Source organism: Pseudonaja textilis, chromosome 10 (genome assembly GCF_049901715.1).
Source record: "Pseudonaja textilis isolate UNSWEBS1 chromosome 10, rPseTex1.2, whole genome shotgun sequence".
In the NCBI taxonomy this organism is placed as follows: domain Eukaryota; kingdom Metazoa; phylum Chordata; class Lepidosauria; order Squamata; family Elapidae; genus Pseudonaja; species Pseudonaja textilis.
Window position 1 is genome coordinate 23547706 of NC_141999.1, and position 27819 is coordinate 23575524.

At 49.0% G+C, this 27819-nt stretch overlaps 1 protein-coding gene across 1 annotated transcript; it reads left to right on the plus strand.

Moving 5' to 3' along the window:
• LOC113445956 (uncharacterized) lies at positions 1–26502 on the plus strand. Its single transcript, XM_026715361.2, has 12 exons — positions 1–101; positions 1530–1626; positions 4724–4977; positions 7275–7438; positions 16440–16580; positions 18018–18095; positions 18717–18813; positions 20093–20184; positions 21059–21125; positions 22724–22829; positions 24276–24420; positions 25410–26502. The coding sequence occupies exons 2-12, from the start codon at positions 1603–1605 to the stop codon at positions 26360–26362; spliced, it is 2121 nt and encodes a 706-aa protein (XP_026571146.2). The 5' UTR covers positions 1–101; positions 1530–1602; the 3' UTR covers positions 26363–26502.
• Positions 26503–27819: the final 1317 nt, after the last annotated feature.

The following is a 27819-nucleotide window of genomic DNA, read 5'->3' on the forward strand; positions in this document are numbered from 1 at the left end:
TTGTTACAGAAGGCTCCAAACGGGCGTTTTCCAACCTCGGGGCTGTTTGGCCTCCCGCTTCCCTCGTTGCGTCCTTCGCAACATGTCGAAGGTGTGCCAGAGTGAGTAATGCTGGATGCACTTCTCTGCACATCCTGGATAATCCCAAGAAAATGTTTTCCTCTCAATTAATTGGGGAAAGAGAACTGTTGGGAACCGCAAACTCTAATTTGGGAGAAGGGTGTGACGTCACTTCTGCCTGCGCTAAGGAAATAAGAAGCATTACTGCCGATAGAAGAGAATCTTTGTAGGTCAGAGTTGAATGGTGGGGTCCTTGGGGTTCCTGGAGCTTGGTGATTTCCTTGCAGATGTTTCATGACCCAACGAGGTAGTATGATCAGTGCTTTGTCTACAGAGTTTACAGCGAGCAGACCACACCTGTCTACCACTGACGATGTTTCTTAGTGGGGTCATCAAACGCCTGCAAGAGAACAGCCAAACTCAGAAAGCACCAAGGACCCCACAGTTCCTCCTCCTCCTCCTCCTCTCCAGACCCCACACCCTTCTAACACTGATAATCTTATCTAGTTGGATAATGAAACGTCTGCAAGAAAATCACCAAGCTCAGAGAGCACCAATGACCCTACAGTCCTCCTCCTCCTCCTTCTCCTCTCTAGACCCAACACCCTTCTAATACTGATGATGTTACCTAGTTGGATAGTGAAATGTCTGCAAGACAACAGCCAAGCACAGAGAGCACCAAGGAACCCTACAGTCCTCCTCCTCCTCCTCCTCCTCCTCCTCCTCCTCCTCCTCCTCCTCCTCCTCCTCCTCCTCCTCCTCCTCCTCCTCCTCCTCCTCCTCCTCCTCCTCTCTAGACCCAACACCCTTCTAGTACTGATAATGTTACCTAGTTGGATAGTGAAATGTCTGCAAGACAGCAGCCAAGCTCAGAGAGCACCAAGGACCTTACAGTCCTCCTCCTCCTCCTCCTTCTCCTCCTCCTCCTCCTCCTCCTCTCTGCAAATCCCACCTCCTTCTAGCACTGATGATGTTACCTAGTCAGGGAAACAGCCAAGCTCAGGGAGCACCCAGGACCCCACAAGGAGCATTACTGTCTCCTGTGAGTCCTTGCAAGAGAATTCACACCTGCTTTTTTATTCAGCGCTGAACAATAAGGTTCGAACCAGTAACCAAAGAGAGGTGACGATTGGTACAGAATAACCCTTAAAAACTGAGTGCCGGTTTCCGGTTGATTCATGCAAGGAACTGACCTGGATTTGATGGTTGAATGGACTTCAAAGCAAAATATGTCACTGGCTGGATCTGCAAAGAAGAATTCACACATAGGGGTGTGTGTGTGTGTGTGTGTGTGTGTGCACCCCAGGATGTAGTGACATGTAACACATGTGACGGCCTTGGCCTGAGCTCCTCCACCCATCTCTTCCCTTCTCTTAGTAATTCCACGGTGGAAACACACCAGCCCTTACTTCTCCAACCAGGTGGAGGCTCATCCCATTAACTCCGTGTTTGTGTTCCCCCCGTCCCAGGTTTCTAGTGGACGCCTGCGAGCATCTCCGACCCCATCTTCACCTCGAGGGCCTTTTCCGGAAATGCGGTTCAATGACACGGATCAAAGCTTTAAAGGTAAAAGCGACGGAATGGCAGCCCAGCGAGTCGTTAGCGTGAAAAACTTTCTTTTTTTTTTAGTACCGTTGTACCTTTTGGACAGTCACTTGACGGATAGTTGTATGTTGACGATTTGGGACCTTTTTTTAAAAAAAAATGGATATCAATAAAATTGAGATTCTCTTTAGGTAAAGATTGATGGGTTCTCTGAAGAAACGAAAGACTCTATTCCATGAAAAAATAAGCTGGAGGGAGTGACTTGATTATAATTTAATTAATTAGGATGGATTTTTTTTAAAAAAAGATATATGTATTACTAAAAAGCTTTAAGTTAACAGATAACATATAATCAGAGTTGGAAGGGACCTTGTAGGTCATCTAGTCCAACCCACCCACCCCCAGCAGGGGACCCTACACCATTTCTGACAGATGGCAGCCCAGTCTCTTCTTGAAGGCCTCCAGGGATGAAGCTCCCACAACTTCTGAAGGCAACTTCTGTTCCATGGGTTGATTGTTCACCTTTTTTTTTTTTTAAAGTACTGCTGAACAATATCTTAAAGTTGATAAAATATTATGGGCTAGATTTCAAAAATATGAGAATGAATGATATACAGTATTATTCCTCACAGCAAAGGAAGCTGAGATGTTTCTTTTTAACAAATAAGAAATTACCAGTATATTTAATTTGGTCTCTAGTTTGAAATTGCTTCCAGATTTTGTGTTGGCGATGAGAAAAAAAATAGATAAATGAAACTTTGATTCTGTTTTTTTGTAAACCAGATAGGCTTATTGTTATAGAAATGGCTTGTACACAAAGCAAAGCAAAAAGTTGTGGGGTTGTAATGTCGTTCCCTTCGACTGTGCCAAAGAGACTTGGAAGTTGGTGCCTTTTTCCTTTTTATTTCTTCTCCCGTACACTATAACCGTATCTTTTTCCTTTCCTCTCTTCTTATTTTTCCATCTTTTTTTCTTCCTTTCTATTTTATACTTCGATAAACTAATACAAAGTTTTAACTCGGAGGATTAGCTGTAGTCGTAAGCTTGGGAATGGGTCAGTGGTGGGATTCAATTTTTTTTACTACCGGTTCGGTAGGCGTGGCTTGGTGGACGCGGCATGGTGTGGCTTGGTAGGTGTGGCTTGGTGTGCATGGCGGGGAAGGATACTGCAAAATCCCCCTTCCCTCCCCACCCCACTAACCTGCTTTCCAGCTCCGTTCTCCTGTGCAGGGCAACCAAAGGAGACCCAGCCAATCAGCTGGAACTCAATGGGAGGCAGAGCATAGATGGGGGCGGTGCCAGTCAGAAGAGGTCTTTGCCGGTTCTCTGAACGACTCGAAATTTCCGCTACCACCTCTGGACTATTTGCCTTAACACGTGGAATTCCACATCACGCCCCACCCTACAAAACGAAGCAATAAAGGGTTTTTAATCAGAGCCACCTGGGAGTTTGCCGCTCTCTAGTTTAAAACCAGCAAAATTATTTAGGAAAAAGCATTCCTGCAGAATGTCTACGGAGAATCTCTGTCGTCCAGGACATGGTTGTCCCACGGGTGTTTTGTCCAAAAGGCAACCGGACTTTCCTGGTTCTTCCTCAAAGCCGTTTTGCTTCTCGTCCAAGAACCAAAGAGCCATTCTTGGATGAGAAGTGAAATGTCTTCGAGAAAAAAACCAAGGAAGTCCAGGTGTGTTTTGAAATGAACCCTTGGGATTCCTAGAGGATTTGAGGGGATTTTCTTAGTTTTGGGGATTATGGAGAGCTTGCACCTTTCTCCTCTGTTTTCTCCTTTCCCCTTTTCCTTTCTCCTCTTCCTCCCTCTCCTTCCTTCCTCCCTCCCTTTCCCTTTTCCCTCTTCCCATCCCTTCCCTTTCCAACTATTATTGGAAACAGGATGTTGCTGCTGGATTATTCCAGTCTCTGACAACAAGCCAGGAATTATGGATTTTGTAGTCCCACTCATCTGGAAGGCACCCGTTTCAGGAAAATCAAATCTAGTTGACCGGGGGAACCCTCATTCTCTCCAGCCCTTCTGATCTGCTTTCTTAACAATGATCTAAGTTGACCAGTGTCCCCTTTTCATCCCGGGAAAGATTGCCTGGGTCTTCAGGTACCACAGGCCAGGACTGGGAGCTATAGGGATAGGATGCAGGACCTTAAGGAGCCCCACGGATTTTGTAAGGTCTTCCAATTTGAAGTGCAAAAGACTGGAGGCTCAAACATACGATGAGTGGGTTGCAGGAACTGGGTCTGGTTAGTCTAGGGAAGAGAAAGACCAGGGGAGACAGGATAGTAGCCTTCCAATATTTGAGGGGTTGCCCCAGAGAGGAGGAAGGGGGTCAAGCTGTTTTCCAAAGCACCTGAAGGCCAGACAAGGAATAATGGATGGAAACTGACCAAGGAGAGATTCAACCTGGAAATAAGGAGAAACTTTCTGACAGGGAGAACAATCAACTCATGGAACAGAAGTTGCCTTTAGAAGTTGTGGGAGCTTCATCCCTGGAAGCTTTCAAGAAGAGACTGGACTGCCATCAGTCAGAAATGGTGTAGGGTCTCCTGTTGGGGGGAGGGGTTGGACTAGATGACCTACAAGGTCCCTTCCAACCTCTGTCTGTCAACCTGTTATTATTCTGTTATTCAGAAGTTGTGGGAGCTTCATCCACGGAGGCTTTTTCAGGGAGAGACTGGACACCTGTCAAAAACAGTGTACGGTCTCCTGTTTGGGAGGGGGGTCAGACTAGATGACCTACAAGGTCCCTTCCCACCAGTGGTGGGATTCAAAAATGTTTACTACCGGTTCTGTGGGCATGACATGGCTTGGTGGGCGTGACAGGGGAAAGATATAGTGCAAAATCCCCCTTCCCTCCCCACCCCACTAACCTGCTTTCCAGCTCCGTTCTCCTGTGCAGGGCAACCAAAGGAGACCCAGCCCATCCGTTGGGACTGGATGGGAGTCAGAGAAGAGATGGGGTTGGCTGGTTTCTCCAAACTACTCCAAATTTCCGCTTTCGGTTCTCCAGAACTGGTCAGAACCGGCGGAATCCCACCTCTGCCTCCCAGTCTGTTAACCTGTAAGATTTCTGCAACCTGGATGAGATCGCTGGCGTTTCTGCCTTCCAGGCCCGGCTGGAAGCAGGCGAGCGCTGCCTGCACATGGCCCTCCCGTGCGATGTGGCCACTCTGGTAAAACAATTTTTGAGGAGCCTCCCTGAACCCCTGATCCCCGCCGAGCTGCAAGGACCCCTTTGCCAGGTGCAGCAACAAAGCCGAGAAGATCGGGACTCGCTGACCCTCCTGATCACCTGTCTGCTTCCCCCACGTAACTCCAGCATCCTCCGCTATTTTCTGAGCTTCCTGCAGGAGGTGGTGGCCAGGTGAGATCCCCCCCCCCAAAACAGGGGATGTATTTGTTGATGGATTATTGACTGGTCTTATTTCCATCCTGCCTTTATTATTTTTAATAAATGACCCATCTAATCATTCCTTCTCCACCTATTTCACTACAACAGCCTTATGAGGTGGATTGGGGTGAGAGAAAGTCACCTAGTTGGCTCTCCTGCCTAAGGTGAGACTAGAACTCACTGTCACCTGGCGATTGGCCCAGAGACGCCCATCTATCTCTCCTGTCTAAGGTGAGACTAGAACTCACTGTCTCTGCTCTGATGGCCCAAGAGCCCATCTATCTCTGCCACTAGACTCACCCTGCGTTGGCTTTGAACTCACTGCTGGCGACTACCACTGTCAATGCCCAGCCCCAGTTGGCTTTCCTGCCTAACAGGAGACTAGAACTCCCAGTCTCCTGGTTTCTAGCCTGGTTCTGTCTGTCCCACTTTTGCCTAACTCTGTGGAGCTCCCTAGCCACTGCAGCCCTCCCCCTCCCACCCCTCTGCGCCCACACTGGGAATCCTAATTCTCTTAACTCCCCATCTCCAGACCCCCAGCCCTGCCCCAAAGCTTCTGGGGTGAATTCCTCGTCTCCATGTCTCTTTTTGCCTGCTTGGATAGCCAGAAACCTACATTCCTGACTCTTATTTTGTCTTTCTTGTTCCTCTGTCAGTCAGGAATGTCTCATACTTGGTCTGTGTGTGTGTGTGTGTGTGTGTGTGTTTCATGGAGCTGCTCTAGAAGGATTGTGCGATCGGCATTTTTCTGTGAAAAGCCGGAAAGGGGCAAATGTGACTCCCCAAAGCTCAGCTCCTCACCCGCAGGGAGCTGTTTGCACGTCGCGAACCCCAAAAAGTGAGGACGGCAGCAGCCCGTGACGCTGCACTCCAAAGCTCTGGCGGGGTTGCGATGGGCAGCCGTGGGCCCGCCCAACACCCCTGCTTTTATGACGGAGGTCCATTTGCTGGAATGAATGAGCCTTCCCGGGCTTTCCAAGGACACGGGGTCCTTTATCCCCCCCCCCTCTCCTCTTCTGCCGTGTGACAGCAAAGCCCTTTTCTCCCGCGACCGCGCAAAGGAGAAGTTTGTGAATGAGTCACCACAACCTGAACGCTGTAATGACGGTGGTGCTCGTGAAGCCTCACATTCATTCTGTAAAAAAGAAAAAAGAAAAAGAAAAAAAAGGCTCGTCAGAGGAGGAGGGGGAAGAGGGGAAGTGGAACATCGCAGGGCACGTAAAGCATGCGCCCATCAACACAGCCCTGAGCACTAGCAACTTGGTTTGCCCTAAACCAGGGGTGTCAAACTCAAAGCCCGCGGGGCAGATCCAGCCTGCAGGGTGCTTATGAACTGGCCCTTGGAACCGCCCTGGAAACAGGGAAGGAGCAGCCTGTGATGCCTCTGCCAGTGAAAACGGAGCTCGGGAGGGCCACACGCAGGCCTTCTAAGCTCCGTTTCCACCCACAACGGCCTCCTGCAGCCCTCTGCCAGTGAAAACGGAGCTCGGGAGGGCCACACACAGGCCTGCTGGGCTCTATTTCTGCCCACGACGGCCTCCTGCAGCCCTCTGCCAGCATAAACGGAGCTCGGGAGGACCACACACAGGCCTTCTAAGCTCCGTTTCCACCCACAACGGCCTCCTGCAGCCCTCTGCCAGTGAAAACGGAGCTCAGGAGGACCACACACAGGCCTTCTGGGCTCCGTTTCCACCCACAATGGCCTCCTGAAGCCCTCTGCCAGTGAAAATGGAGCTTGGGAGGGCCACACACAGGCCTTCTGAGCTCCATTTCCACCCACAACGGCCTCCTGCAGCCCTCTGCCAGTGAAAACGGAGCTCGGGAGGGCCACACACAGGCCTGCTGGGCTCTATTTCTGCCCATGATGGCCTCCTGCAGCCCTCTGCCAGCATAAATGGAGCTCGGGAGGACCACACACAGGCCTCCTGGGCTCCGTTTCCGCCCACAACGGCCTCCGGCAGCCCTCCCAAACTTTTTTGCAGGCAGAGAGCTGCAGGAGGCCATCATGGCTGGAAACGGAGCCTCAATGAGTAACGCTGAACTGTCCACACCTCCTATCCACACCTCCCACTGAAATCGAGTTTGACACCCCTGCCTTAAAGGAACCAAACCATTGGCTTTTCAGACAAGGGCAGGCAAGGAATCAGCCCAATCGCACGGCCCTCCTTCCCCCTCTCTTCCTCCTTGCGTTATTTATTGATTTGTTGGTTTCTTCTTTCTTGCTCCCTTCCAAACCGCTTGTTTCGATCCTTTCTGCGATTTCTTCTCAGGTGTGCCCAGAACAAGATGGACCTGGCCAACCTGGCCATCATCTTTGTGCCCAACCTCTTCTCCGGGGAGATGTCCAACCAGATGGGCATCAGCAAGGCGGAGGAGCAGCTGCGGAGCCAAATGGCGGTCACTCAAGTGCTGATCAGCCATGCCTCGGAGATTGGTGGGTCATGGGTTCATGGCCGGGGGGTGGGGGGAGATTTCTACTTGGCACCGCCTGAAAAATGGGGGAGGGGGGATGCGGCTTGTGAGTGATGGCTGACCTAGAAGGAAGGAGTTGGTGAGTTCTAGTCCTGCCTTAAGCATGAAAGCCGTCTGGGTGACTTTCGGCCAATCACCAGAAGACAGTGAGTTCTAGTCCTGCCTTAGGCACGAAAGCCAGTTGGGTGACATTGGGCCAATCACCAGGAGACGGTGAGTTCTAGTCCTGCCTTAGGCACGAAAGCCAGTTGGGTGACTTTGGGCCAATCACCAAGAGACTGGGAGTTCTAGTCCTGCCTTAGACATGAAAGCCAGTTGGGTGACATTGGGCCAATCACCAGGAGGCTGGGAGTTTTAGTCCTGCCTTAGGCATGAAAGCCAGTTGGGTGACATTGGGCCAATCACCAGGAGGCTGGGAGTTTTAGTCCTGCCTTAGGAATGAAAGCCGACTGGGTGACTTTCGGCCAATCACCAGGAGACTGGGAGTTCTAGTCCTGCCTTAAGCATGAAAGCTGTCTGGGTGACTTTCGGCCAATCACCAGGAGACGGTGAGTTCTAGTCCTGCCTTAGGCATGAAAACCAGTTGGGTGACATTGGACCAATCACCAGGAGACGGTGAGTTCTAGTCCCGCCTTAGACATGAAAGCCGTCTGGGTGACATTGGGCCAATCACCAGGAGACGGTGAGTTTTAGTTCTTCCTTAATCAGGAAAGCCGAATGGGTGACTTTGGGCCAATCACCAGGAGACAGGGAGTTCTAATCCTGCCTTAGGTGTGAAAGCTGGTGGGGCAATTTGGGGTGAATCACCGGGAAATGGTGAGTTCTAGTCCCGCCTTAGGCCTGAAAGCCAGCTGGGTGGCTTTGGGCCAGTCTTTCCCTCTCAATCCAACCCGCCTTACAGGGTTGTGTTGTGATTAAAAAAAATAAAAGGAGGAGGAAGGAGCATTAAGTATACTCGCTGCCTTGAGTTATTTATAACTGAATAATGAATAAATACACAGTAAAAAAAAAAAAAAAAACAAATGCAGATTCCCAATGCTTTGAAGGTGGTAACGTGCTGCCCCCTGTTGTGTTCAGCTAGAATAGCAGCAGCTACTTTCTCAGCACCCAATTCAGGTCTCCTTGATACTTGCCTGGCCAATAGCTGTTCAGGACGGACGGACGGACGGACGCGCGCGCGCGCACACACACACACACACACACACACACACACACACACACACACACACAGAGGATTCTCCCTGGAAGGCTACTTCCTTGACCTGCCCTCCCTTTCATAGAGATCAAGGGGGCCAAACAATCTGCCGTGACTTTGCCTTTGGTGTTTGCTGCAGCTTCCAATCCCCACAGACCTCCCTTCTTTTGGGAGGGGGGGGAATCTGGCAGCCTCCCATCCCACCCTTAAGGGAAAGCCCTTAAGACCTGGCTTTTCTCCCCCAAAGCCTTGCATGGGCGGGGGGGGGGAGATTAATCCGTGCTACTGGTTGGGACATGCCCAAATCCCCTTCTCTGCAGCCATGCCTGCCCTCTGGAATGAAGTTTTCCCCCTCCCCAAATTCCAATGGCTTCTCCTATCCTATTAATATTCAGAAGGGTTGCAAAGACCTGGCTTTTCCAGGGTGTTTGGGGGAGACACTTTCTACCCCCCCCTTCTTCCTTTCTCTGACCCTTAATGTTCTTCACCATCCTTGTTCTTTTGTCTAGGACAGTGTTTGCCTTCTTTGCACAAAGGTTTCTTTCTTTGGGAATGTTTGAACAAGTGCAAGCAACCCCAGAGTAGCTATATGTCAACACAATGTTTATAATATTTGGTGTTGGGAAGCGTTATGTTGTGGGGTTTGTGCATCGCAAAGCATGCGCCTGGCCTTTCTACTTGCGTCTTTTCTTGTATCGATTGTACACTGCTCAAAAAAAGGAAAGGGAGCACTTAAACAACACAATGTAACTCCAAGTCAATCACACTTCTGTGAAATCAAACTGTCCACTTAGGTAGCAACACTGATTGACAACCAATTTCACATGCTGTTGTGCAAATGGAATAGACAACAGGTGGAAAGCAGAGGCAGTTAGCAAGACATCCCCAATAAAGGAGCGGTTCTGCAGGTGGTGACCACAGACCACTTCTCGGTTCCTATGCTTTCTGGCTGATGGTTTGGTCACTTTTGAATGCTGGCGGTGCTGTCACTCTAGTGGTAGCATGAGACGGAGCCTACAACCCACACAAGTGGCTCAGCTCATCCAGGATGGCACATCAATGCAAGCTGTGGCAAGAAGGTTTGCTGTGTCTGTCAGCGTAGTGTCCAAAGCATGGAGGCACCACCAGGAGACAGGCCAGTGCATCAGGAGACGTGGAGGAGGCCGTAGGAGGGCAACAGCCTAGCATCAGGACCGCTACCTCCGCCTTTGTGCAAGGAGGGACAGGAGGAGCCCTGCCAGAGCCCTGCAAAATGACCTCCAGCGGGCCACAAATATGCATGTGGCTGCTCAAATGGTCAGAAACAGACTCCATGAGGGTGGTATGAGGGCCCGACATCCACAGGTGGGGGTTGTGCTGACAGCCCAACACCATGCAGGACATTTGGCATTTGCCAGAGAACACCAAGATTGGCAAATTCGTTCACACTGGGCACATGTGACAGACATGACAGGGTCTGGAGATGCCGTGGAGAACGTTCTGCTGCCTGCAATATCCTTCAGCATGACCAGTTTGGCAGTGGGTCAGTAATGGTGTGGGGTGGCATTTCTTTAGGGGGCCGCACAGCCCTCCATGTGCTTGCCAGAGGTAGCCTGACTGCCATTAGGTACTGAGATGAGATCCTCAGACCCCTTGTGAGACCTTATGCTGGTGCGGTTGGCCCTGGGTTCCTCCTAATGCAAGACAATGCTAGACCTCATGTGGCTGGAGTGTGTCAGCAGTTCCTGCAAGATGAAGGCATTGATGCTATGGACTGGCCCACCCATTCCCCAGACCTGAATCCAATTGAGCACATCTGGGACATCATGTCTCGCTCCATCCACCAACGTCACGTTGCACCACAGACTGTCCAGGAGTTGGGGGATGCTTTAGTCCAGGTGTGGGAGGAGATCCCTCAGGGGACCATCCACCACCTCATCAGGAGCATGCCCAGGCATTGTAGGGAGGTCATACAGGCACGTGGAGGCCACACACACTACTAAGCCTCATTTTGACTTGTTTTAAGGACATTACATCAAAGTTGGATCAGCCTGTAGTTTTTTTTTTCCACTTTAATTTTGAGAGTAACTCCAAATCCAGACCTCCATGGGTTGCTAAATTTGATTTCCATTGATCATTTTTTTTGCGATTTTGTTGTCAGTACATTCAACTATGTAATGAACGAAGTATTTAATAAGAATATTTCATTCATTCAGATCTAGGATGTCTTATTTTGTGTTCCCTTTATTTTTTTGAGCAGTGTATTTTGTTTTTCTATTATATACTGTGACTTAGGCTTAGAATAACTTTATTGTCCCTTTGAATGCACACTCATCGGCACGCACACTCAACGGTTACAGGAACTGCACTTGGCTGGTTTAGGGAAGAGAAGGACCAGGGGAGATAGGAGAGCATCTTCCAATATTTGAGAGCCAGCTCCAGAGAGGAGGAAGGGGGTCAAGCTGTTTTCTAAAGCACCCGAAGGCCAGACAAGAAAGAATGGATGGAAACCGAACAAGGAGAGATTTAACCTGGAAATAAGGAGAAATTTTCTGACCGTGAGAACAATCAACCAAAAGAACAGAAGTTGACTTCAGAAGTTGTTGGAGCACCATCACTTGAGACTTTCAAGGAGAGATTGGACTGCCATTTGTCTGGAATGGGGTAGGGTCTCCCTCTAGGGCGGTGGGGGTTGGACCAGATGACCTTCAAGGCCCCTTCCAACTCTGATTATCTGTGATCTGCACGCTAAAATGACGCAGCATACAGTACGTTCAGTTTTAATTACACCGTGTTTTGCCTCCCTTGGGTTGGGAGTCCCCACACCCCGAGTTTGGTTTCAGATGGGTGGCCGTAGTGGTGAGATCCAAAACATTTTTTTACTACCGGTTCTGTGGGCGTGGCTTGGTGGGCGTGGCAGGGGAAGGATACTTCAAAATCCCCCTTCCCTCCCCAGCCCACTAACCTGCTTTCCAGCTCCGTTCTCCTGTTCAGGGACTCGTTGAGGCGGAGAAGAGATGGGAGCAGAGCCAGTCAGAGGCGGTATTTGCCAGTTCTCCGAACGACTCAAAAATTTCTGCTACCGGTTCTTCAGAACCAGTCCGAACCGGCTGAATAACACCTCTGAGCAGCCATATAAATGTTTTAATTCGTTCCTACTTTGCGGGGGAGCAGTGATAAATAAACCTTAAAGGAAATTAGGATAAATTTCCTGACAGTCAGAACAATTAACCAGTGGAACTGCTTGCCACCAGAAGTTGTGAATGCTCCAACACTGGAAGTTTTTAAGAAGAGATTGGCTAACCACCTGTCTGAAGTGGTGCAGGGTTTCCTGCCTAAGCAGGGGGTTGGACTAGAAGACCTCCAAGGTCCCTTACCACTCTGTTATTCTAAACTAGCTCTACACCCGTGCTTCGTTACAAAACTATGCGGTCGGGCGTAGTTTTGGGGGAGGAAAATAAAAGGGAAAAATTCTGCCTCTACCTACCAGCATCCATCAGTATTCATCTGCCTAGCGTCCTGTCCGTGTGTGAGAGAGTTGAGGGCTGTTTGGAAACTGAAGCAGTATTTGTTGTGTGAGTAGGAGGGAGACAGGAAGGAGCCTGGGCGTGGCTTAGCTCAACTGTTCTGTACTCAAGCTGCTTGGTGCTGTGAAACCAAAACTGAAACTCCTCTGCTTGTGTTTTGCATTTGGAAGAGATTCCTTTTCAGGTGGGGAGGGGGAGTAGAACTCCTTAGCATCAGAGCGTGTTAATAATAATAATATAGGAAATATTAATACTCTGATGATCATTTTGAAGAATCCTTTCTTAGTGAGCCCCTAGAAGCCAAGAGGAACCTACGGGCCAAATTTCAAGTTTGTAGGCTTTACGGTTCTGGAGATTTCGTGACGATGCGTGAGCGGTATTTCCCTTTTACAGATAGATAGATAGATATTAAAATCTGGTCTGGCGTTGCTCTCTGGTTTCACAACGGGGGGTCCGTTTCCAACCACGATTCTTGGTTATTATCCCCAATGGCTCAGTCCGCCTAAAGTGACGGTGAGGCCAAAGGTGAGCCATTTGGCAAGGAAGGGAACGGAGCCGTTCTGGGGGCATGAGTCACAGGAGACAGAAATAAAGCAGGTCCTGTTTTATTGGAAGGGAGGAATCTTGACTTGTTACCCCAGGAACAGAGCCTTCCGCCCAGCCCAAATTTACGGGAAGGGAAAGCGGCCGGATGAGAAATTCTTGCCTTCTCTGAACTCTGTGTGTATGTATGTGTGTGTTGTGTGTGTGTGCGTGCCTTGCATTTTGCCACAGCTTGCAGGGACTTGCATGCACACGTATCCGTCTTTCTTTCCGCGACCTTCCGGGCGAAGCGAGCCAACCGTGGTGACGGTTGTAAGTGCAAGGACCAGCCATAAGCTTGGATCTAATAAGCCAGCCCAGCTATGTCCTGCAAGTTAGTTAGTGCTGCGGGCTATTTTTTGACCGATTGTCTTAAATAGGTCATCCTCGGCTTACAACAGTTCGTTCAGTGACTGTTCCAAGTTACAATGGCACTGGAAAAAGGGACTGGTGACCGTTTTTCACACGTATGACTGTGGCAGCCTCCCCCACGATCGCCTGATCAAAATTCAGGCGCTTGGCGACCGATTCATACTTGTCACCATTGCTGCGTGTCAAGGTCGCACAGATCCACTTAACAACCAGGCCGCTAACTTATCAACCACAGTGCTTCACTTAACAACAGTGGCCAGAAAGTTCGTAAAATGGAGCAAAACTGACTTAAATGTTTCACTTAACGTTACAAATCTGGGGCTCCCTTGGGGTCATAAGTTGAGGACTCTCAGGAGTCCCTGATATACGACTAAAATTGGGAGCAGAATTTGCAGGGCTAAAGAAGGCGGGTGCTGAGTGAGCCACGTGTGATTTTACGTCCATTTTGGCCACAGTCGTTCAACAAACAACTGCCATTGTTAAGTGAATCACATGGTCATTAAGCGAATCAGGCTCCCCCCCATTGACTTGGCTGGTTGGAAGCCAGCAGGGAAGCTTGCAAATGGCGATCACTTGAACCCAGGACACGGCAACGATCATAAATCCATGCCAGGTGCCAGGCGCCCGCATTTTGATCATGTTACTGACGGTTGTAAGTGCGAGGACCATTCCTGAGTCACCTTTTTCAGCGCTGTTGCAGTTTCACGGGGTCCCTAAACTATCAGTTGCAAGTTGAGGACTTATAGTAATGTAAGTCTATATTATTCTTGTTGCTTCTTTCCTGCACTTTTCATTGGTTCTGTTACAAGTAATCCTTGCGTTACAACCCAAAAAAACGAGCCCCAAATTCATGCTGCTAAGTGAAACGTGGGTTCAGCGAGGACCTTTCTTGCCACGATTGTTAAGCAAATCACCGCAATTCTTAAGTTAGCAGTACGGTGTTCTCATCTATGCTTTTCCAACAGCACGAAGCCTGAGTCTTCATCCTGATAAACTTCTATTCAACTCATAAAACATTCCTAGGCCTGTTTTAGTAGTTGCCATAAAAAAATGAGGAAGGAAATCTGGAATAGCAGTGCAGCAGTTTGCAAGCAGAAGTACATTCCAACTCTTTATCTTAAGATGACCAACTTTTTTACAATGAAAAGGAGGCCACAAATAATTTGAAGAAAAAAAAACAAAAAACAAAGCCACTTGCGCACGGCACACACTCTCTCAAAACAATTCTCCTGTGTGGAGCAGAGGCGTTCCCATAATTGCGTCTCGCCTCACTGTACCAAGTCTTGATGAATTGTCATGTCAAATACAAATACGTCACATCACACGCAACGGATCGGATCGGCATCGATCAAATAGGGAGATTTACAGATTAGTCTTCAAATATCAGAAGGGAGGACATGTAGGAGGGCACTTTTTGAGGGAGGACAGAACTTACCAAAAGGAGCACGGTCCTCCCTAAAGGAGGACGGTTGGTCACCTTACTTATCTTTAAAAGATTGTAACTAAACTACCAGAGCTTTTGCCCCGTGAATTGTGATGACCCAAAGGGGCGTGGCACAAAAGCGACAAAGTCGCAAAAGTAGGTCAAGCCCCTTTCATACCTCCAACTTGGCCCCCGATGTCCAGTTATCATCGGCTGGAGAAAAGAAAACGCTCCCAAGAACAGTTTTTAAAGGGAAGAAATGCAGTCCGAACCCAAAGTACATATAAATTATAAATAAAAACCAACACAAACCCCTCTGCAGCAATTAAAGAGACAGGGCAGGAGAAGGAATTGCAGACTTCAAAAGATAACAAAACACACACAGTTGGGAAGACGCCAGAACCCAGATAAGACTTTACAAAGATAATTCACGCTTTGCTTCCAGCAAGGTGCTGTGAGCAAACGCCCTTTTTAAATCCTGTTTTCCCAGCGGCAGCTAATGAAGGGAATCAGGGCCCTTTTCTCCCCCATAAGCCATGTTGCTCCTTTCTCCGTTCCTCCATGTGGCCTAGGATGAAGAGGGGGTGCCCTGGGACTTCCTCTGAATGCCCAGCCGGACTGTGCCCTTCCCGAGTTTCCTCCACAGCTACCGGAGCCACACTCCTTGTCAGCTGCTCAACCTCCCCCTCAGAATCAGATTCCAACAGGGGCATGACACAAATATATTTAATTGGAGAATGTGAATGATGACACTCAGCCCGTGTATGTGCTCAATTGGAGAATCTGATTTATGACACACCCGGGGGAGGGGAGGGGAGAAACAGGGTCACAGGGGACTGGAAATGATGTATGCCAGAGTTGGCTTCATACAGGGCAGTGCCAGTATGTCGCCTCTAATGAAAGAAGTTTTATGAAGTTTGGCTCAAGGATCATGATTTAATTAGAGTGATTGCTGGAATCCTGACACCCCCTTTATTTGACTGACAATGAATTTCTTATCCAAAAAAGTCCTGGTCAACGGTCTTTCAAGATAGTTTCCAATTACAGACCTTTATCAGGCTTGGAGAGGGGCCAGGCCGATATCTTTCAGATGGCACAATACTGTACTTGGCAAGCATGCCCGAATGAACTAATTGTCTCCTACTAAACCCCACTCCCCTTTTGCTCCTCTTTTATTCCCTATGGGAGGGGCCATTCACTGTCCATTGTGGCTTTACTTCGAAATTGACCCTCAGCTGTTCCCTTCGTCTGGCAGCTCTGTGCATGTGCACACTGCGAACAGGCTCCAGCTGTTCTTCTTCCCCACTGATCTCTGACTCCAAAGGCAGCTGATAAGTGTCAGACGATCCTGGCCCCATCTCGGCCTCCCGACACAGAGTCCTCGTCAGACCCTTCCCCAGACTCCAGGACTGGCCCAACCTCGTCACTGTCCAAGTCTGCTGCCAGCTCTGCTGGCAGCTGGCAGGCCACAACACACGGTTGTGAAGCGAATCTGGCTTTCCCATTGGCTTGGCTGGGCAGGAAGGTCGCCAAAGCAGATCACGGGATCCCAAGGACCCAGTGACCGTCATAAAGTATGAACCAGTTGCCAAGCCTCGTGCCAATTTTCGATCACGTGTCCATCGGGATTGCTGCGATGGTCGTAAGTGTAAGAAACAGTCCTAGGTCACACTCTTCAGTGGAACAGTCACTAAATGAACCGTCGTAAGTCAAGGACTGCCTGTATTCCCTTTCCACCCCCTCTTCCTTTTAGGAGAGCTCATAGTTTCACATTTGATGTTGAATTTTAATTAAAGGTATTAATATATATACTGTATATAATGTCTATATCAAACCCAGTTCATACCGACGACGTTTTTCTCCCTGTCTGCCTCCTTGGCTTTAGGCACGATTCCTGAGCCTCTCCGGGAGAAAATTAATGCCGCCATTTCAGATTTGGAAACCAAACGGCAGTTTCAGCCAGGCCACGAAGAGGCTGAAGATGACCACACCGCAGGGAGAAGGAGACGGCGACGCAGCGTAAGCTGTGAGTGTGCCAGGGAAAACCCAGATTATTGTACTGCATCCAGTTTTGGTCACCATGCTTTAAAAACAAGATCTTGAGACTCTCTAGAACAAGTGCAGAGAAGAGCAACCAGGACGATGAGGAGACTGGAGGCTAAAATATTTCAAGAATGATTACAGGAACTGAGCCTGGCTAGTCTAGGGAAGAGAAGGACCAGGGGAGACAGGATAGCAGTCTTCCAATATTTGAGGGGCTGCCCCAGAGAGGAGGAAGGGGGTCAAGCTATTTTCCAAAGCACCCGAAGGCCAGACAAGGACCAATGGATGGAAACTGAACAAGGAGAAATTCAACCTGGAAATAAGGAGAAACTATTCTGACAGTGAAAACAACCAACCTATGGAACAGAAGTTGCCTTCAGAAGTTGTGGGAGCTTCATCCCTGGAGGCTTTCAAGAAGAGATTGGACTCCCATCTGTCAGAAATAGTGTAGGGTCTCCTGCTGGGGGGCGGGTTGGACTAGATGACCTACAAGGTCCCTTCCAACTCTGTTAATCTGTATCTGTAATGTGAGAAGTTAGGAAGAACCACGTTTGGGTCAGGTCTGAGGCTGATCTAGGCCAAAACCTCCAATAGCCATTTGGGGACATTTGCGAAGTTCGAGGCACACGGGGTGGGAGAGAACACGACTGCAGAACATAGAATAATGGGATTGGAAGGGACCTTGGAGGTCTTCTAGTCCAACCCCCTGACCCAGCAGAAGACCTTACTCCGTTTCTGACAGATGGCTGTCCAGTCTCTTCTTAAAAATCTCAAGTGATGGCACTCCCACGACTTCTGAAGGCAACTTCTGTTCCCATTGGTTGATTGTTCTCATTGTCAAAAAACCTCTCCTTATTTCCAGGTTGAAGCTCTCCTTGTTCAGTTTCCATCCATTGTTCCTTGTCCGGCCTTCAGGTGCCTTGGAGAATAGCTTGACCCCCTTCCTCCTCTCTGTGGCAGCCCCTCAAATATTGGAAGACCGCTATCATGTCTCCACTGGTCCTTCTCTTTAGTAGACTAGCCAAGCCCAGTTCCTGCAACCGTTCGTTGTATGTTTTAGCCTCCAGTCCCCTAATCGTCCTGGTTGCTCTTCTCTGCACTTTTTCTAGAGTCTCAACATCTTTTTTATAGCATGGTGACCAAAACTGGATATAGGTGTGGTCTTCCTAAGGCTAAGGTATTAGTACCTCCCTTGGTCTTGAATGTCTCTCTCTATTAATGCAATTTAGGATTGCATTCGCTTTTTTGGTTGCCACTGCACACTGTTGGCTCATATTTACTTGGCTGTCCACCAAGACTTTTAATTACGACTTTTCCTTTGGAAAATCCTTTAGGAGAAAGGATCTTTGAAAGAAGGAAGGTGGACGGAGATGAGTATTTTGGGAGTGTAAATGCTGGGAGTTTTTTTTTGGCCTTGCAGATATGGTCACTGAGGCCCTGAGCAAATTCAAGACCTGTCGAACCCTTTGCATCAGTCCTGACCTGGAAATGAAACAAGGTGAGGAGGAATTGCCGTTGAATTTTGATTTTTTTAATAATTTTTTTTTGCAGGTAGCTCCAGGGTTTAAAGTAGGGCCGGGGATTCAAAAATCCCAACAACCGGTTCTCAACCTGGTTGCTAGGTGACGTGGCCATGGTGGGCGTGGCCTACTGGAACTTCCGGGAGGGCCATTTTTCGCCTTCCCCAGACTCCAGAGGCTTCCCTCGGGCCTCCGGGAGGATGAAAATGGCCGCCCTGGGCTCCGGAGGCCCACCAGAAGGTGGAAACAGGCCGGTTTCCGGACTTCTGGGTGGCCCATTTTTTCCTCCTTCCGGGGCCTCCTCACAGACCCTGCACATCCCAAATGGGCTGTGTGGAGACTCCTGGGAGGAGTTGGGTGGGCGGTTCAACTACAGGTTCGGCAAACCAGGTGTAAATTTAACATCCCGTTCACCTGAACCGGGTCCAAATCGGCTGAATCCCAACCCTGGTTTAAAGTTATTGAGATAGCAATGGAGGGTGGGTGAGGACATATAACCTGCTGTGTGGAAGATCTGTCGGTCCGCATGTCAGCCCGTCAGAGTTACTGAAGCGGCTGGGATGTTCGGTTTCACGCTGCTTTTGAACCTCTTCCCACAGAGTCCCAAGGAAGCCCAGTCCTGAAAACATCCTTTGGCTCCAAGCGGAAAGCATCGGAGGAGGTGGTGACAATTACTGAGCTTTCTATCAAGAAAAGGTGAGATCTTAACTCCCATCACCGATAGAAGAAGTCGGGGTGGAATATTTTGGGTTAGGTGTTTCGCCAGAAAAATACCATAAAGGAAAAGTATGTTTAATTTTAGAGGGACGCGGTGGCTCAGTGGCCAAGACGCTGAGCTTGGTCGATCAGAAAGGTCGGCAGTTCAGCGGTTCGAATCCCTAGTGCCATGTCACGGAGTGAACCCCCGTTCCTTGTCCCAGCAGCTTCTGCCAACCTAGCAGTTCGAAAGCACGTAAAAAATGCAAGTAGAAAAATAGGGGCCACTTTGGTGGGAAGGGAACAGCGTTCCGTGCGCCTTCTAAGGCGTTTAGTCATGCCGGCCACATGACCGCGGAGACGTCTTCGGACAGCGCTGGCTCTTCGGCTTTGTAACGGAGATGAGCACCAGCGCCCCCTAGAGCCGGAAATGACTAGCACGTAACCTTTACCTTTATATTTAATTTTACATGTTTTGATGGCAGAGAGAATTGCATTTGCACAACGTTGGAAAAACGAGGAAACTCCTTCAGATGAAAATATAATTTTAATAAGATATTAGAGTGTGCAGAAATGCGTAGGTTAGCATCAAAGACAAAGGATAAAGGAGAATGTTTTTTAACCTTAGGATTTGTTTTACCGATGGTTAGATCATAAAAGTAGAAATCAGAAGTGGGAAGAACATTATTATATGCAAGTAAAGAATATTATTATTACTATTGTTATGTATATGTAAAACGACATGTTTATTGAATACTTATGTATGTTAAAGACATATAAATAAATTTTTAAAAAACAAACAAGCAAACGGTGAGATATTAACTCCCATCGCTGATCGAAGAGTCAGGGTGGAATTGCTAAGAAACCCAGCTGGGATGTGGAGGAGGTTTGGCTTGAGTTGTTTTGCAGAATCAAAACGGAGTTGGAAGGGATCTTAGAGGCCTTCTAGTCTAACCCACTGCTCAAGTAGGAGTCCTGTACCAGGGATCTGTACCTGGACAGGTGGCTGTCCAGCCTCTTCTTGAAAGCCTCCAGTGATGGAGCCCGCACAACATTTGAAGGCAAACCGGTTCCACCGGTTAATTGTCTTTTCTGTTTGGAAGTTTCTCCTTAATTCCAGGTTGCTTCTCTCCTTGATTGCAGAGAGAGATGGGTGGCATATAAATTTAAAAGGCATCGAAGGGCAGCATTGCCCCCCCCCTTTTAAAAAAATAATAATAATAATCCCCATTAGGAAACTGGACCAAACAGTAAGATTTGTCCACCATTTTGCCCACAGGAGATCGGACGTGGGATTATCCGGTTCAGACCTCTGTGATGGAAATGGTGGGGATTCTTTTGATGGACTGGCTGACATCACTTGGATGCAAGGTGACCCCCCCCCAGCCCCCAGCCCCATGTCCTTCTATCCAGGACATGGTGTATATGTGAGGCTCGATCAGGGTCCGTCTGCAGGATTGTCTGGGATGCTACACATCCCCTTCACATGACCTGTTTTTCTCTGTTACCTTCCGGGAGGGAGGGGGCTTTGTGGTACCCGAAGCAGAACAACCAGATTCAGCCACAAGTTTCCTCTTTCTGCCACACATTCAAGATGGACAGGGATTAATACTTATGTATGTATCTGTATGGGTGTAGGTAAGTAGATAGGTAGGTACAGTAGGTAGAGAGAGAGGGAGGGAGGGAGGGAATGACAGAGAGATGATAGATGATAGATAGATAGGAAGAGGGAGAGGGAGAGAGATAGGATAGACAGAATAGATAGGATTGAGAGAGAGAAAGAGAAATGGAAAGAGGAGAGAGAGAAATGATACAAGATAGATAGATGGATAGATGGATATGATAGGTGATAGATAGATGATAGATAGATATGATATATAGATATAATAGATAGATAGATATAATGGATAGATGGATGGATATAGATCGATCGATACATAGATAGATAGATGATAGATAGATAGATAGATAGATAGATAGATAGATAGATAGATAGATAGAAAGATAGACATAGATATATGTACATAGCCAATGATTTTTGTGTTGCTCCAATCGAACGGGTGCAGTTCGCTATCAGTCCCAATTTTTATCTCAAGGAGAAAGCCAAGAACCCCAGGTGTAAATGCTTGCGTGAAACTGAACCTAAGTTGTGTCTGTGTGTGTGTGCACTTTTCTCGCTTCGATGGAGGTGGCCTCCTTCCTCTTGCGTCCCCCGAGCCTTTCCTTCATTGCCTCTTTTTTACAGGCGGCGCAGAACCTCCAACCGGGAAAGTTCAGCGGAGACAGAGCAGCAGCCGGAAACGCCCTCGGAGGTGGGTGGGTCAGGCTTTTACTAGAAATATTTACCTGGCTTGGCAAAAGCGGGAAGACCCTTATCTCTCGACGCATGCAAATGTTGCGGATTTTCAAATTGAGACTTGCCGCTGCAAAACAGCTGCCTTGGCTGCGATAATGAGCCGCATTTTAACAGCATGATGCAATTCGGAGGCCAGGCATCAATCACCTGGTGACAGCCGTCATTCTGACACACCCTTACAGCCCCGCCCCCCACCAGGTGTATTTCAAGTTTGTGCCTTTCTCCCAAAGGTGCTTTTTCAAAAGGCCACTGGACTTTCTTGGCTGTGGTTTTTTTTTTTCTTTGAAAACATTTCGCTTCTCCTCCAAGAAGCTTCTTCCATTCTGAACTATCAAATAAATGTTCAAGGGGGTGAGGAAAACCTCCCAAGAAAGTCCAGTGGCCTTTTGAAGAGCATCTTGGGGGGGTGGGGGGGAGAATCATGACCTCTGCATGATTGAGAATCTCCATGGACACGTGTGTCTTTCTCTCTGGCGTATTTTTATTTACTTGATTTGATTTGATTTGTCAGTCGCTTACAAGATAATAGGTATAAGTACAAACATGAATAAGAATACAGGAAATAGGTACGAATAAACGGGGGACAAGAGGACAGGGACGGTAGGCACGATGGTGCACTTATGCACGCCCCCTGACAGACTTCTTAGGAATGTGTATTCTCTCCCTTCCTTTCTCTCCTCCCTCCATTCTTTTCTCTCCTTCCTTTCTTCCATCCATCCATCCTTCCTTCCATCCTTCCCCTTCCCTGTTCTCCTTCCTTCCCCCTTCCTTCCTTCTTTCCTTCTTTCTTTTATTTTTTATATTTATTTGATTTGTCACTCGCTTACAAGATAATAGGTATAAGTACAAACATGAGTAAGAATACAGGAAATAAGTACGAATAAATGGGGGACAAGAGGACAGGGACAGTAGGCACGATGGTGCACTTATGCACGCCCCTTGCAGACCTCTTAGGAATGGGGTGAAGTCAATAGTGGATAAGTTTAAGGTTAAAGTTTTGGGGGGTTTGAGGATGTAACAACAGAGTCCAGGTAGTGCGTTCCAGGCATTGACCACTCGGTTGCTGAAGTCGTACTTTCTGCAATCCAGTTTGGAGCGGTTTCCATTGAGTTTGTATCCGTTGTGTGCTCTTGTATTGATGTGGTTGAAGCTGAAGTAGTCATTGACTGGTAGGGTCAATTTCTGCTTTGTTCTCCATTCTGAAATTGTCCTAGAATATTTACTGTATATATATGTATGAGTAAAAAATGCTAACCAGTTTCATGCCTTCCGGCTCACCGTGTTAAAACAAAAAAATACACAGCAGGAAAGGAAGAAAGGAGGGGAAGGAGAAGGAAATATCCAAAGCACAGGGTTTTTTGTTTTTTGTTTTGCCTTCCTTTATTCCTATTTTAGCTGGGCGTGATGGAATTGAGCTGTTGAGGAAGATCCAGGTAGCATGATCTCCAACAACTTAGATGCACACGTTGCTCTATTTCTTAGTAACGTGGTTGTTAAATGCCAAACACCCCCCCCCCCAAAAAAAACAACCTCCCCACCTGTCTTTTCTTTCAGGAGGTCCACTACTCCTGCCTCCAACAGCTTTTCACCCTCCCTCACTGAGAGGAAGCAAATAGGCCACAAAACCTTGAGCATCTTCTCTCGCAACAGCAAAGACCAGGTGAGAACTCTTGAGGATATTTCTAGAAATCACAGGGGGTCAGTGTGTATTTTTCTGTAGAGCTGCCACGGTTGTTCTGGACTACAATCCCCAGGATCAGTAGCCAGCAGGTAACAAGAGTGGTGGAGTCCGATATGGCTGGGGGTGGGGGAGTGGGGGGGCTAGCTTAAAATGTCACCTCAGTAGGGCAGGGGGTGACAACCATCTTTAAGTGGAAGGGTACTGTTTTGGCCTGTTGGCCGCCGGCCCCATCCAACAGCCGAATCAGATGAGGAGGAGGAAGTGTCGGAGTCCGGGTCAGCATCAAGGCCACCTGAGAGCTCCGAGGGGGAAGAGGGAGTAGAACTGGCAGAGAGAGAGAGAGAGAGAGGCGGAGCCTGGGCTGTCCGTCAGCCCTCAGATGGAGAGTCAACAGCTCCCAGGTCTGGAGGTGGCTGAGGAGGAAGAGGAGGAACAGCTGGGCCCAGTGCCTGATACATGGATTGCAGAAGGCAGAGGAGAGGAGAGCAGTGGAAATCTATGAGCCGGTCCTTGGCACAAAAGAGCCACCGCTGCTAGCGAAGCCCCCACCGTAGCTCTGAGGATACAAGGCAGGCGGCGGACACGAATAGTTGTGGCAGACAACTTATTCATCTCCTGGCCAGACAGACTTGTCAGCCTGCGGTGAGAGAGAATTATTTTGCCGAGGCTGCTGGCACTCCTAATAAAGGAATCATTGGTTTAACCTCAAAGGGTTTGTAGCGCTTGGGGAACTGGGTCAGAACTGGTACATGAGGGGAAAAATGCTGGGCTGATGATCAGAAGGCTCACGTTCGAGACCCGTTGCTGCCACTGGATGGGGTGAGCTCCCGTCCCTTACTCCAGCTCCTGCCAACCCCGCAGTTCGAAAGCAGGGGATCACGAGTCGATAAATGGATACCACCTCACAGGGAAACTTTGCAGGGGCATGAAAGGACAGTCCACTATGCATCCCCCGGGCAATGGGCGAACTTGCTGGCAGATCCTTTCACTGTGGAAGAACTGTGGAGCTTCTGACACAGAAGTAGTAGAAGTAATTTTCACAATGAGTGGACCAGTGGCGGGATTCAAATTTTTTTTTACTACCGGTTCTGTGGGCGTGGCTTGGTGGGCGTGGCAGGGGAAGGGTACTGAAAAATCCCCCTTCCCTCCCCACCCCACTAACCTGCTTTCCAGCTCCGTTCTCCTTCTCAGGGCAACCCAAGAAGACCCAGGCGATCAGCTGGGACTCAGGAGGCGGAGCATAGATGGAGGAGGGGCCAGTCAGAGGTGGGATTTGCCGGTTCTCCGAACGACTCAAAATTTCCGCTACCGGTTCTCAAGAACCGGTCTAAACCGCTGAATCCCACCTCTGGAATGGATCAAACTAGAGAAAGTACTACTGGATGCATTCTAAAGTTGTTCCTCTTTTTCCGCCCCTCGTCCCAGCAGCCGCACTCCCCCTCTGCCAAAGGAGCAGACCCCAGTGGACGGTTCCCGCTGAAGAAGAGGTGGCAAGAGGCAGGAGACCTCTCCGTGACCCTGCCGCAGCGGGCCTGCCTGCAATCCTACAAGGTCCAGGAAGATCAAAGAGGTATGCTTGGTTGAGCCGGATGCCCTTGAAGGAGCTCCCAAGAAGGACTGGGGTTTGGAGAAGGGGTGTAAAACATCTGTATTCAGAGCTTTGCAGCGTTAATGCAGCGCCAGAAAAATCAACACGGGTGGCTGATGCTTCATTTAACATCTTTATAAACATAATAAGTAGATTTTACACACCAGTTTGTAGATTTCTCCAACACGGAGCAAACTCAAACGGAAACACGTTGCAAGTAACTTCAGTAGCTCAGAAACAGACTTCAGTTTCACTTTAGTTCAGCAGGCAAGCAGAGGAGAGAAACATTTTCATTTTCAATAGGCAGACTCAGAGCTCAACGTAGCTTCAGAGCTGCGGAGCTTAATATAGAGCCATGTCTAGGCTACTTCCAGTTTCAGTTTCCAAATTGTCCTCATTGGCCGATTTAGTTTCTATGCCTATTCATTGGCTGACCTTGCTACTATGCTCTATTCCCATAATGGTGGACCTATGGCACACATGCCACGCAGAGCCATTTGTGCCAGCATGCGAGTTGCAGGCAAACTGCCTCACAGCTGATTTTGGGCCGGTTTGAGGCCTTTTGGGGCCTCCCAAAGGCTTGAGGAAGGCTTCTGTAGGCTTCTGCAGGATTTGCAGGCCGAAAAATAGCCCGATTTCATCACTTCCTGTTTTTCCGAAAATACCGAAGTGATGAAGCGGGGCTAATTTTCGGCCTGCAGAAGCCTGCAGAAGCCTTCCTCAAGCCTCTGGGAGGCCAAAAAAGGCCTCAAACTGGCCGAAAATCAGCTGTGAGGTGCAGTGCAGGTAAGGGGGCGAGGGGGGGTGGGGATTACGCACGCTTGCATAGAGGGCATGGGGGCATGCATTGCCTTCTGGGTGCTAGCATGTACACAATTTTTGGCACAGGAGCCCAAAAAGGTTAGCCACCGCCGCTCTATTCCAATTCATGAATGTACTCTGACAATCTGTTCTTTTGGATTCGTTTGAAGCGTCTCCAAGCTGCTCGCCCAGTAAAAACGCAAGTGCTCGCGTCCCCTTAAACCCGGGCACTTTGGAGGATGTGAAATCCAGAAGACGTGCGGAACCAACGCCCTATTTTGAAGTGCTCAACGCTCGTCAGAATGCAGGGATCCCCGTTGGAAAAAGAGGGCTGTTGGCGAAGATGGAGGCCCTGGCCCAGACAAGTAGGCAAGGCATCACCCTCGCCATGTGTCACAAAGTTCTTCGGCGATCTCTGAGCTTGCCGGACGACCTCTCGTTGAGAGACGCCGCAGACGAAGCCGATTTCTCTCCAAATGAAGCTCCGACTAGCCCAGGAGGGCAGGAGGACCGTGGCAGAGTTGAGGCAGCTCAGCCGGGCATGACAGAAGTCGTATCTGGCATGAAACAACTCAGTCTTCACATGGTGTGGGCGGCACCACCAGAGAGCCCCAGGGCTGGCTCTTCAGGAGACGAATCTTGCAACCTTTCTCCAAAGCCGTTTCCATCTCGGTCAGAAGCATCGGAGGCCGGCGAGGATCTCAACAGTCAAATCTCCCACGCTCCTGCGGAACAATTCTCCCCCGACTCCCGACGGGCACCACTCCGGTCGAACAGAGAGTCTCAAATCACCATCCTCAGCTCCCCCAAACCCCAAACCCGACGCCATTTCAGACGGTCGGTGAGCCACGAGAGCGGCCTTCTCTTGCAGGGCGAGGCCTCCAAGGGGGGGGAACCCAGGCAATGCTCCAAGACGCCCCTGCAGCAGCTCAAGGCTTGCGGCCGGCAGGTCTTCCTCACCCACAAGCACATTCGGAGCTCTTTGGCCGGGCTGTGGGGCCGGAAAGAGGGATACGGGGGACCCACGGGGGACCCCCCAGACCAGCAGGCCAACCTCCTGTTGGAAGATGGCCAAATGCTGCAGGGCTGCCATTCTCCCCAAAACTCCACAAGGGAGTTATAGATGATGGTTTAATCCAAGATGCTCCCGCTCGCCACACCGCCGTCCCCAACGTCCAGGCCGGTAGGAGCCACTGGTTTCTGTTTGGGGCTTTCCTATTGGGCTTGATTTGCCATGAGTTGGATCTGAATTTAAGCCAAGGAGGCCATTTAAGTCAAAGCCATTTAAGTCAAGGAGGGTTTTGCTTCTGTTCCCATCCTGTGGGTGGGCAGCTGACGGCGTGCATGCATTGTATCCCACCTGTCATTGTTCCCTTTAACAAGGTTAAAACAAGGTTGACACAGATAATAACCCTCCTTTCCAACCATTAGGATGTCTTGTTGTTGTTGTTGTTCACACCGCTGCAACTCTCGGTACTTTTCTCTGCCTTCGTTATTCATTTTATTATGCACCCCCCTCCTCAAAATATGAAGTTTTTGACTGCAAGGCGGGAAAGGGTTCCCGAGGCAAATGTCTGTTTTGGCTACGTCTGCTTTCCCCTTGCAGTTCATAGCTTCCCCTTTGTCCAAAATTACGAATCGCTGGAAGAGCAATAAAAATTCACCGATTACGTCAAAGGTTTCTCATTGATTTTTGCCGAATTACGTCTCGAACACCGTGCAATGCTTACCGGCGGCCTCGAGAGGGCACCAAAAGCCTTCCTGATGGCCCACAATTGTAGCCTTCTATTTCTTTTGTCATTTCTTCGCTGTGCGTTTGTGTGTGAGCGTATTTACTTGCTCGCACGCTGGGTGTTTCGGCAATCCTACATAATTAAAAGCAAGAAGTGCCACACAGCTGGCCTGACCTTTTCCTCCTTAAGCTGCTTTTAATGAGAAGCTTTCTTTCTTTTTAATTGCCCCGCGATCGCATTTATCTTTGTTAAGAGATGTCACAGCCAAGCTTCTCACCCAGAAGAACTCCAAAACGCACAACCAGCTGCAAGAGTTTAATAAAAATGAACCTCGCTGATGTAGCTTAAACTGTGTCCTGACCGAGGCTCCCTAAGAAAGCACAGAACGCAATCTTAATCCCGGCGAAACCTCTTTTATTTCCACGGCTGTGAATTCCCTTCATTCATAGCCTGGCAGGCTTCACAAACAGTCTTTCGGGGGAATGTTTATAAACACCCACCTTATCGCACTTGGAACGTGGCCAGAAAATGAATTGCCAAATGCAGGGCAAGGCCAAACTTGACACAGAGTCAAACAGAGAACTTTTCAAAGCTCGAATCGACCAGACGGATTAATTGCTTCCTGCAAAAGCTCTCATCCCATTCGCTCCTCTTTTATGTCCTATGGGAGGGGACAATCATCTCTGAGGTGTGGCCTTACTCCTGAGTCGACCCTGCTTTCTCAATTGTTCTTGTCTTCTGCTAACTTTGCGTATGCGCAGGCTGGGAACCGGTGCCAGAAGCTCTCCTCCTCACTGCGGTCCGAACCGAAAGGCAGCTGCTGACTGCCAGCCTGCCCTGACCTCAT

Excerpts from the sequence above, each read along its gene's own strand:
- LOC113445956 (XM_026715361.2), top strand. The coding sequence starts at position 1,603 with ATGACACGGATCAAAGCTTTAAAG. Across the intron at positions 7,439-16,439 it reads CAGCCATGCCTCGGAGATTG|GCACGATTCCTGAGCCTCTC; the intron begins GTGGGTCATGGG and ends CCTTGGCTTTAG. Across the intron at positions 21,126-22,723 it reads AGCCGGAAACGCCCTCGGAG|GAGGTCCACTACTCCTGCCT; the intron begins GTGGGTGGGTCA and ends CTTTTCTTTCAG.